The sequence below is a fragment of the Bombus terrestris genome, chromosome 15, assembly GCF_910591885.1.
Source record: "Bombus terrestris chromosome 15, iyBomTerr1.2, whole genome shotgun sequence".
In the NCBI taxonomy this organism is placed as follows: domain Eukaryota; kingdom Metazoa; phylum Arthropoda; class Insecta; order Hymenoptera; family Apidae; genus Bombus; species Bombus terrestris.
This window is the reverse complement of record NC_063283.1, coordinates 2,816,418-2,827,724: the sequence shown is the minus strand read 5'-3', so window position 1 is coordinate 2,827,724 and position 11,307 is coordinate 2,816,418. Positions and strand designations below refer to the sequence as shown.

General features: G+C 28.3%; 5 protein-coding genes across 6 annotated transcripts; 4 read left to right on the top strand and 1 right to left on the bottom strand.

Moving 5' to 3' along the window:
• The first annotated feature begins 77 nt into the window (after nucleotides 1–77).
• Nucleotides 78–3,558, top strand: LOC100650664 (glucose dehydrogenase [FAD, quinone]). The gene is made up of 11 exons (XM_020867092.2): nucleotides 78–231; nucleotides 389–588; nucleotides 663–774; nucleotides 841–975; nucleotides 1,033–1,148; nucleotides 1,213–1,380; nucleotides 1,464–1,617; nucleotides 1,690–1,850; nucleotides 1,965–2,142; nucleotides 2,216–2,420; nucleotides 2,492–3,558. The coding sequence occupies exons 1-11, from the start codon at nucleotides 78–80 to the stop codon at nucleotides 2,682–2,684; spliced, it is 1,776 nt and encodes a 591-aa protein (XP_020722751.2). The 3' UTR covers nucleotides 2,685–3,558.
• Nucleotides 2,510–4,785, bottom strand: LOC100650788 (RNA-binding protein 7). Its single transcript, XM_003401006.4, has 2 exons — nucleotides 4,587–4,785; nucleotides 2,510–3,487 (listed from the first exon to the last, which is right to left on the bottom strand). The coding sequence occupies exons 1-2, from the start codon at nucleotides 4,668–4,670 to the stop codon at nucleotides 2,969–2,971; spliced, it is 603 nt and encodes a 200-aa protein (XP_003401054.1). The 5' UTR covers nucleotides 4,671–4,785; the 3' UTR covers nucleotides 2,510–2,968.
• Nucleotides 4,786–4,838: 53 nt separating this feature from the next.
• LOC100645176 (origin recognition complex subunit 1) lies at nucleotides 4,839–8,467 on the top strand. Of its 2 annotated transcripts, none has more exons than XM_048412680.1 (5): nucleotides 4,839–7,014; nucleotides 7,077–7,350; nucleotides 7,428–7,693; nucleotides 7,761–8,044; nucleotides 8,119–8,467. In XM_048412680.1, the coding sequence occupies exons 1-5, from the start codon at nucleotides 5,183–5,185 to the stop codon at nucleotides 8,283–8,285; spliced, it is 2,823 nt and encodes a 940-aa protein (XP_048268637.1). In that variant the 5' UTR covers nucleotides 4,839–5,182; the 3' UTR covers nucleotides 8,286–8,467. The 2 variants fall into 2 exon arrangements, with proteins under 2 accessions (XP_048268637.1, XP_048268638.1); XM_048412681.1 differs by having other exon boundaries at nucleotides 7,761–8,019; nucleotides 8,119–8,207.
• A 102-nt stretch (nucleotides 8,468–8,569) lies between these two features.
• Nucleotides 8,570–9,847, top strand: LOC105666530. The gene is made up of 2 exons (XM_012316801.3): nucleotides 8,570–8,926; nucleotides 9,035–9,847. The coding sequence occupies exons 1-2, from the start codon at nucleotides 8,686–8,688 to the stop codon at nucleotides 9,382–9,384; spliced, it is 591 nt and encodes a 196-aa protein (XP_012172191.1). The 5' UTR covers nucleotides 8,570–8,685; the 3' UTR covers nucleotides 9,385–9,847.
• Nucleotides 9,763–11,063, top strand: LOC100650541 (guanine nucleotide exchange factor MSS4 homolog). The gene is made up of 2 exons (XM_003401005.4): nucleotides 9,763–9,898; nucleotides 10,165–11,063. Exons 1-2 carry the CDS (start codon nucleotides 9,773–9,775, stop codon nucleotides 10,396–10,398), a joined length of 360 nt encoding a protein of 119 aa, XP_003401053.1. The 5' UTR covers nucleotides 9,763–9,772; the 3' UTR covers nucleotides 10,399–11,063.
• Nucleotides 11,064–11,307: the final 244 nt, after the last annotated feature.

Below are 11,307 nucleotides of genomic sequence, written 5' to 3'. Positions count from 1 at the left end.
TCCCTCAAAAACTACACATTATATCGAGAGAAAACATTCCAAATGTCCCCTAACCTCAATTTTTAAACGTCATTATAATGTTCTTATTTTTATACTTTATTATATTTACAATTACTAGTTTAATTGTATTTGTGTTCTCTAACTACCTCAATGTTATATATTTTTTGGATATTTATAAACAGTGGTTCTTTAATGACATTCATAATTTTCAATTGTATGATTTTATTATTGGTAAGTAACTTATAAATATATAATATATATTTTTTATATACGTTTTATACTAAACATTCTAAATATAATCATGTATATATGCATAAAATAAATTAAACGAAAATAAATCCGATCAAAATTGTATTGTAAAAGTTAAAATTATGATTTTTGAATTCAGTTGGAGCTGGTACTGCAGGTGCAATTTTAACTAAAAGATTAGCAGAACATGGATATACAATATTATTACTTGAAGCTGGAGGAGTTGCACCACCTTTTTTAGATATCCCATTATTAGCTCCTCTCATTCAGAACACTCCATATGATTGGCAATACATCACTGTACCACAACAGAATGCTTGCAAGGGTTTAAAGAACAATGTATACTATATAATTAATCATAATATGATATTAAATAAAATATATTATTAAGAATTTATAACAATTAATAATAGCAAAGCAAATGGCCAATGGGTAAAATCCTTGGTGGAACTAGTAGATTAAATTATATGCTCTACGTACGAGGACATCCTTTAGATTATAAGGATTGGTTTCCAGATTTTATTGGTAATTACCAGGGCTTATTATTATTTTTCATTTACTATTGTTATTATAGTTTGAAAATATTTTCAGAACCTATTAAAGGAAATGATGGCCCAATGCATATAATTGATATAGGATGGAACACTGGTCTTGCCGACATAATTTTAAAAGGATTGCAAGAATTACGTCAAGACATTGGAAACATCAATGATAATTTAAAAACTGGTAATTATTAATAAAGAAGTAACAAAAATGTGTGATTTTATCGTTTTATTGATTTAGGTTTCATGAAAGCACAATTATCTATGGAAAATGGAAAACGGTGGAGTACAGACAAATTATTGTATGAATATCTAAAAACTAAATTGTCCATTATTACTCATGCTCATGTGGAAAAAGTATGTTTAGAATTAAATATATAATCATTCTAAATTTGGAATTATTAGTATCAATTGTTTTAAGGTATTAATGGAATCGAACAGAGCAATAGGAGTGCAGTTTATTGCATTAAATAAAACATTTAAAGCAATTTCAAAAAGAGGTGTTATTCTGTGTGCTGGTGCGATTGGTACTCCAAAATTATTAATGTTGTCTGGTATTGGACCAAAAGAACACTTGGAAAATTTAAAAGTAAAATTTGTTTACTGAACATTGGTTTTTATATTTTTTTCTTGTAATAATATATAATAAATAATAGGCTATGTTATTTTCAGATAAATGTCATTAATGATTTACCAGTTGGTCAACATTTAGTTGATCATGTGCTTACTGGAATTGATCTAATTATGCTTAATACAAGTATAGGTCTTAGTATGGCTAGTACTTTAAATCCGATGTCAGCATTAAATTACTTTTTTTTTGGAAAAGGTAAAATTTATTGAAAATTAAAAATTTCCAATTGTCACTATTTATATTATATTTTTGTGTGTTTTATGTTAGGGCCTTGGACATTTTCAGGAGTTGAAGTTTTGGGAACATTTCATAGTTCTACTCAAAAAAATAAATCAAATATACCAGATTTACAAATAATGGTAATGCCACTTGGGCTATCAAGAGATAATGGTATTGTTTTAAAAGAAGCTATGGGAATTTCCGAAAAAGTATGTTACATAAAAATCTACTATTACATAAATTTCTTATAGTACTGATTATGAATTATGATTATGAATTATTATGAATACTAATAATACCGATTATGAATACTAATTTTATAGGTATATAAAGAATACTTTGCTCCTAATTCATATAAAAACACAATAACAATTGCTCCAGTGTTATTACATCCAAAAAGCAAAGGAGAAATCAAATTAAGTAGTAATAATTCTCTTGACCCACCTTTAATTGATCCAAAATATTTGACAAATAAAGATGATATTGCAACCCTTATAGATGGTATCATATCTGATTAATTACTGTTATATATATGCTATTTATAATAAGATTACACAGGTATTCAATTTTTCAGGGTTGCAATTTGTAAAAAAACTTATTGAAACCAATGCAATGAAAAGTGTTGGTGCAACTATTTATAAAAAACATTACCCTGGTTGTGAAAATGAAATATTTGATAGCACAAAATATTGGGAATGTTACATACAACATTTAACTTTAACTTCATATCATCCTGCCGGTACATGTCGAATAGGTGATGTTGTTGATGAAATGTTTAAGTAAGTTATTCATTTCCCACATAAAACAGTTCTTTACTTTATATAAGCGTTATGTAAATTACTTTTTATAGGGTTTATGGTACAAAAAATTTATATGTAGTTGATGCATCTGTATTTCCGGTTTTACCAAGTGGTAATATTAATGCTGCAGTTATAATGATTGCCGAAAAAGCTGCACGTATAATTAAACATAATACAAAAGTTTACATGAATCATACAGAATGTCATAAATTATATAATTATTATTACATACCTAATGATTAATATATGAGAAATATAATTCTTTTATTGAATACTAATTTTAATTTAATTTAAGTAAACAAAAGTAAATCATATAAGAAGTACATCTTATATTGTCTAACATTTAACATCCAGGAAATTCTACTATAAAGTGTATATTTATGTACAATATTTATATATTATATATTTTTTATTTTAGTAAATTAGACCTAAGATTGCAAAAAATTTTTCATTTTTTTTATAAGCAAATGAGACTTGTTATTATTTGTAAATAATGAAAGTTATTTGTATGTGTGTTTTATGAAATATTAATAAGTATGTCTGTTATTTTTATAACTGTGTTTGAAATAGTGATTGCTATTATGACCGTTACGATTTGTAGTAGAGCTATGGTCCATGTGATGACTAATATGTTTATGTTGATCTCTATGATAAGGATGTGGCCGTTGAGATCTTCTATCATTGTTATTCTTATTCTCATTGTTATAAGAACAATTATTTGTCTCTGTCATCTGTAAATCTGTGTTTAATATCATATTTGTTCCAAATGGATCATTTAAATGAGACATATAATTTCCTAAGATTATTGCCTGGCCTAACTGAAGCCAATTATTGAAATTTATAAAATTGTCCGGTGAGTTGTTTATTTGTGGTAATTCTACATTTTTCCGATGGCTTATATTAAGAGTGCGATTAAACAGAGATGTACCACTGAATAGTTCTAAAGCATATGATACAGAATTAACGTGTTTATATGTTACAAATCCAAATCGTCTTTGTTTGCCATTACGATCTTTAGGAATAGTGACGTTTTCTACTGGACCAGCCTATAAAATTGAAGAAAATACTTTTGTCAAAGATCAAATATAAAAATAAACTATGCAACATAATAGCTTCATCCGTTTTTGCAATTAGCTAAACAATCAAAATATACAACGAAATTTCAAAATAATATTCTGAATCCGTGCACTTGCTTGGTGTGATAATTCCGTTGTCAGTGCAGTTGCATAAAAATGTCAAAGAAGAAAGATGAATGATTCAAAGAGTCTGCAGAAGTGCAATGGTGTATGTGCAATCAACAATTGAATTATTTTTCTAAATGGGAATGGATATTTTTTTTTTGTAGGTAGACTCCTCTTGTCATTCTATGAATAAAGTATTAGAATAATATAGTAGAAAACTGATTAGTTAAGATATTTTATATGTAATTTTGTAGCATATTATATGAAAAACAAAGGAAGACGTGACGCAATACTTCTATTTTTTTCCGTCTTACCTGTGATAAATTTTGCAAAACTAGAATTAACCATTTGAGTCCTAGGGATCATTGAAAAAACGGGGTCAAAAAATCCCGAACAGAGCGATAGCGCTTGTCTTGATTGATTGCGAAGAGAAACAAACGGCACGCTCGTCAGATTTGTTACTTTAAGAAATACATCTATATTATTGTATATGCGTACTATTAGTTTATAAATATTTCAAGTTTTGTTTAATAAAAATTATTGAGAAGATAACAATAAAATACAAAATATCGTCAGTCATCTGTAGCGTTCAAATGTACTGGAACTTTCCAACACAAAATCTAAATAGCTCAAACGATTAACATATCTAGATAATTAATCATTTTTCCACCATTGTATTTTAATATCTTTTAACGTAGAATGACGAGAGGAATCTTACAGATGTAACCATTCATCCGACTTTGAGATCTTTCTGTAACGGTACTTGTAACAAAGTTATAACATGAAATAGTTGTGTGAAACACTCTATATATAATTTAGACTAATTACGTTGTCACGTAGTATCAAATCACACATTTAAAAGAGTACGTGAAGTCAATATAAAACTATTGCAAATAACCTAGAAATTTGTTGTTATTTACTAAAATATCAAATATTATGGGGAAATGTCTTCTGAATTACAAACCTGTAAAAATAATTCGTACAGAATTTCTTCCGTTACTTTATCGCTTAAATTTCCACACCAAAGAGTTTTCGTATCTTCACTCATATTGTTATAATAAGGTAGAAATTGATTAATCAAAATTTATTAAAACTACAAAAATAATTTCAGCAATAATTAAACGAAATATGTTACGCAGTATGGTAAACGTGTTCTAGTTATAATTCCTATATTTGGCACTAAAAAGAGAGTTAATGTTTGAACAACACCAACTATGCGAAGTCAATTCATTTAAACTACTTTATCCATGATCAAAAGATAAAATTGGCGGTACATATGTACTTGCAAGTATTATTATAAGAGTGTTTTATAAAATAGTGTTTCTGTATCGTTTTCATCCTAACCAAAACAATAAATGCTACGAAGTTATATTTATGTAAAACAAAATAGGAATATATTTACTGTATGAAGATATATAGAAAAATGTATAACGTACGCAGAATTATTTTGTCTTGATACTTTATGTTCGATTAAGTACGTAAACAAAATATATTAAAGACGTTACAATTAGTAAAATACAACTTGTTAAAAAGATTAAAAGATCGAAGTAAAAAGTTAAAATGTCTATGAGATTAAGTAAATGTTCAGATCATGAGATAACAATCATTCTTGATACAGAATCAAATTCTGATAAAGAACAAGAATCATATGATGATATTACAGCAGCTAAGATACAAAAAAAGAGAAAAAATGTTATAGATATATCTCCAGACACAAAAAATGTTCTAAATATATCTTCAGAATCAGAAAATGTATTTCAAAAGTTTAAGTATACGTTGCCAAAAAATAACATCTTACATAAAGACCAAGTTTCTCTTAAAATTAAGCTTAGGAGATCTACAGAGAAAAGTTTATATAAAATTGATACAGATTCCGAGTGTGAAAATTCTATTCGTAGATCTCGCAGCCGACTTCAAAGACAGAGGAAAAAAAGTAATCCAGAAGTAGAGAATAAAAAATCATATATTGACAATAAAGATAATTCTATAAAAAATAATGCAAATGATGATAGCAAATTGATACCAGGAGAAATTGATGGTGATATATCGAGGAAAGGTAGAAATAGAAGACCACCTTTAAGGCTTTCTTATTACGAGTGTGATACAATACGTAGAATAAATTCCCCATCTTTAAGGGATAGAAAAGCCATTAATTATAACGAGGATAAGTTATTTATAAATTCCATTGTATCTAATATGAAGAATAACAAAAAATTATTAAACCAGCAAAAGAAAGAAACTCCAAACAGTTCTATTGACAAACAGAATTTAGAAGTTAAACCTGTATATTCAAATACAAGAAATAATAAAAGAAATCGTATTCTATCTGAAAAAGGTGAAGAAAATGATAGTAGCACAGATTCTAAAACATCCAAAGCAAAGTTATTAAAAAAGTCCAATAAATCCAAGAGTACAAACGATAAATTGGATCATGCTCCAACAAAAGATGAGGAAGATGTTAGTGATATAGATTCTAAAATATCCAGAGCAAAGTCATTAAAAAGATCTAATAAATCTGAGAGTAGAAGCGATATGTTGGATCATGCTCCAACAAAAGATGAGGAAGATGTTAGTGATATAAATTCTAAAATATCCAGAGCAAAGTCATTAAAAAGATCTAATAAATCTGGGAGTAGAAGCGATATGTTGGATCATGCTGCAATAAAAGATGAGGAAGATGTTAGTGATACAGATTCTAAAATATCCAGAGCAAAGTCATTAAAAAAATCCAGTAAATCTGAGAGTAGAAGCGATAAGTTGGATCATGCTTTAAAAATACATGAAACAATAAAGAAACAAGATTCGTCAACATCTACAAATAGTACACCTGTTAAATTAGTTAAACAAAAAAGAGTAATTTGTGAAAATACACCAAAACAGATTCAATCTGTTGGTAACAATGACAGTGATACTGAGGGAGAATGTTTAGCCAATACATATAAACGTATTAAAATTTCATCAGCAGTTAAAAATTCTGCTAATTCTACTAACTCTACACCAGTTAAAATAAATAAGCAAAAAGGAGTAATAAATAATAAGAATAACAATGATGCAGAGGATGAATATTTGTCTGATATGTATAAACGTATTAAAATTTCATCTGCAAAGAAAAATATCTTAACTCCACAAACAAGAAATAATATGCAGAATAGCATAGAGTCATGTCTAGAAAAAACTCATTTGAGCACTCCAAAATCTCGTCCAAAATATAATAATTTAACACCATCATTGATAAAAAGAAAAAGTGCTCTATTAAAACCAAATACACCATTACAGGAAGCTAGATCTAGATTACATGTTAGTGCTGTACCAAAATCTTTACCTTGTAGGGAAGAAGAATTTAATAATATTTTTACATTTCTTAGAGGAAAGTTAGAAGATAAAAGTGGAGGGTATGTTAAAAAAATTGTTTCTTAAAAAATTAAATTACATACTAAATTTAAGAAATTTGCAGATGTATATATATAAGTGGAGTACCAGGGACAGGTAAAACTGCAACTGTAAATGAAGCTGTTAGATGTCTGCAAAGGTTGATAGTTAAAGGTCAGTTGGATGATTTCGACTATGTTGCAATTAATGGGATGAAACTAACTGAACCAAGACAAGCTTATGTGCAAATTCTAAAGCAGCTGAATGGTAGAACAGCTACATGGGAGCAATCATACCATACACTTGAAAAAAGATTTCATAGTAGTGCTTCTAAAATGACATTGCTTCTTGTAGATGAAGTATGATTTCCTTTAAATGTTATATATCATTTATAGGCACTATGGATATTTATTGCTAATATATATCATTCTTGTAGCTCGACTTGTTGTGTACAAAACGTCAGGATGTTGTATACAATTTATTAGATTGGCCAACAAAATCAACAGCACAGTTAGTTGTTATCACTATAGCAAATACTATGGATTTACCTGAGAGAGTTTTGATGGGTCGGGTTACATCGCGTTTAGGCCTAACACGATTGACTTTTCAACCTTATAATTTCAAACAACTACAGGAAATAGTCACGTCTCGACTTAAGGACTATGATGGTTTTAGAAGTGAAGCTGTACAACTAGTTGCAAGGTATCGCAATACTTATATTGTGGTATCATACTTATATTGTTATTGCTTATCAAATATTTTATTTTAGGAAAGTTTCTGCTGTATCTGGAGATGCTAGACGCGCTCTGGATATATGTCGTCGTGCTATGGAAATCGCGGAATTGCGAAATGCTGAAACGATATCTCTTCAAGATGTATCGGAAGCTGTATCCGAAATGATTGCATCGGCAAAAGTTCAAGCTATAAAACACTGTTCAAAAGTGGAAAAAATATTTTTGCTTGCTGTATCTGCAGAAGTTACGCGAACTTCGATCGAAGAAGTATATTTTAAAAATGCATATAGACAAGTTGAGTCATTATGCTCTTTTGACGGTTCGTTCGTTTAATGTGAGATACTAGCTAATATTTGAAAAGATTTATTTATTGTTTACTCAATTGTGTTACAGGTATCGAAGTACCTACCATAACGGAAATACTTGCTGTATGCGCAAGATTGGGTTCCAATAGATTGTTAATATGCGAAAACTCGAAAAATGACATACATCAAAAGATTTTATTGAACGTTTCTACGGATGATATTCACTATGCAACTCAGGAATTAGATTTAAATTGAAAATAGATTATAATTTTTTAAATAGATGCATGTGTGTCACGCGCGCGCGTGTGTGTGTCTTTGGATAATATGTTATGTGCTTCCTGAAAAGTGCCTTAGTATATGAAGTAATCTATCAAATTTTTAATTTTTTACTCTATTGCAACTAACATTTATGAATTTTTGTAATATAAATTATTGTATTATATTATTTATTAACGAATTAAATTTTATGTCTAAAATACATTAAGTAGTAATTTACTAATTATTATCATTATTAACGATATATATGCGGAAATCTATTAATATACATTAGCGAATTACGTAATTTAGGAATCTCATCTACAAATTTTACTGACTATCAGTAAATAACGAAGATCTAATACATTCTGAATATAAGCAGTGTTTATATAATAAAATCATGGTTAACGAGAACATTGAAGAACAAATTTTAATGTTTCACAGTGAACAAAAGTGGTTGGATATTGTTAATTTAAATTACACTTTGACTAAATTAGATAAAAGCAGATTATTTTGGGTTTTACCAACTATTAATGATTTACATTGGATAAAAGAAATAATTGATAAACACGAAGTGGTTTGTCTAGCAAGCATAGGATGTGGTTGTGGTTTATTAGAATGGTTGTTTGAAAAATATTCTGGTAAGATATTCGTAAGGTATATTTATAATTTCTAACTGTTAAAAAAATTTAAGTGTTATTCTTGATCAGTCTTCGAAATAAAATTTCGTTTTTAATTACTTTTTTAAGGTTTAAACGTGACCGGTGTAGAAGTAAATCGCTCATGGTGGTGTAGTAAATATTCACCGCCCTTATTTTTAAAAAATATTGTTTTCATTAGTGAAAATAATAAAAACAATTTTTTTTTATCGGACAAATATGCTCTTTTATTTTGTTATTTTAATAACTCATCGGCATTTCGTGATTATATCGAAAATTATAAAGGGAATCTTATTTTTGTCATTGGACCAAAATCAAATGAAAATCGTTGGACGGATCCAATGCCATTTGATGAAAAGTTTAATGAATATGGTTGGAAATTAATAGGTGAGAAGGAAATGGATCGAACAAACGATTATATTACAGTATATAACAAATAACTAAATCTTATATAAAAATAAACTTTTAAAAAACATGCTGATGTGAGTACTTATTAAAAAAGACAGATGTTTTATTTTAAATGGTTTGTAAAAGCTTTTAGGATATTTACATATAATATTTTTATAAAATTCAATAAGTTGGAAGAAATTAAAAATATTTTCGAAGAAGATTAGAACAGATAAGAAATAAATTTGGCGCATTGCTTTGAAGCTATCTTCGATAAGACAAAATTTAATTGTTCGATTATCGAAATGTCATCGATTATTTCTGACTATGATATTAGACTCTAGTCAGACTAGTACATTTTGTTTCAAGTGTCAACATTATTAATGTCAAATAGTTGTGTGACTAATATTTATAAATATCAAACGTCTAAAATATAGAAATATGTCTACGAATAAGGATATCAGCACATTGAAGGATCAAGATGAAAAGAACAAGACGAAAGTTTATTGCACATTTTGCCCGTCTAAAATGCTTAATGCTGGTGCAGCCCGGCTAGTTAATATTGAGGTGAATCATTTGTTTTTTTTTTAACACGAAGCATTAGTAAAAAAGTTAAATTACATAGAATTCCAATATTCGCCAAAATTTCATTAAACGTTGTACGTTGTGTTAAGTCGTTTAGATATATCTGTATTTGTTACAGACCTAACCTAAAAATCTATATAGTTTGTAGTTTATTTTTTGGTTAGTGTTGTGCTGTTATACTAACATGAAACACATAAAGTAGAAAAATGTTTAGTAGTTGAGCTAAGGTGTGTCATGTAATATTTTAGTTTAATCTACCCTATATACATCGTAAGGGAGAAGGTGAAGCTGATCAACAGGAACTGATAACCAACTATTGGTTGGTGGAGGACATGTATACATTTGAAAATATTGGTGTTTCGCATACAGTAGACAACGTAAAGTATTTAGCATGTGCAGATTGTGAAAGGGGTCCAGTGGGTTGGCACGATTTATCTACAAAGAAATCATACATTGCGCTAAGTAGAGTTAAGCACGAATGATTTATATTGAATAAAATTGTTTTTTAATTTTATATAAAAGGTGTGGTCAGATCTTTTATCCCAAAACTATACGTTACACCATTAAATAAAAAGAAGGAGGATCTTAAAAGTTTGGAGGAAGTCAGTTTTTAAAAAGAACCACATTACTATTTAAGTTGATAATTTAATACTTAATCACGTACGTTACAAACACAGCCGATAAATCAGATAATCAATCGTCGTTACGATATAATAATTAATAAATTACGCTTACGATTAGAAACGATTTATTAATGCACTTATTAAGTGTGCATTCGCGATTTTATCATAATAATGTATTGATGTTTTATATCGTTGCAACCGTTTGGTCGCAAAAATGATTATTCATTGTGCATATTGGCATAATTATTTTATGTAATGCGTTGGTAATGCGCGAGTAAAGTCTACGTGTACGCATTTGTTATGTGTATTTGTATATGCATGTAAATCGATATTTTCCTTAAAAAATAATCACGATAACTTGAATTTTGCATTTTTGATGTATTTAAGAAAATGTAAATAGGGAACGAATTTTCATTCATTATTCATTGTACATTGTAATTTTTTTACGACAAAGAAGAGACGCTTATATGTATGAACTGTTTCTATAATTAATCAATTTTTTTTTCTTAATTTTTTCTCATAATTATCGCAAAGAAAAAAGATGTTGCGTGTTTGTAAAGCCTTTTGAAAAGATTCGCTTATAATTAATTCATTTATGTGTTTTTTTATTTCTCCTCCCTCTAGTCGCGTTATATTTGCGTGAAATACTGCAAAAATAGTCGTGCATACGTTTCGCCTTGTAAACAACAAAGCTTTCTTTTATTTCTTTCTTGTCTATTTCTTGCTTCATTCTGTCTTTATTATCGCGCGCGAGTTTCATTCAAGTTG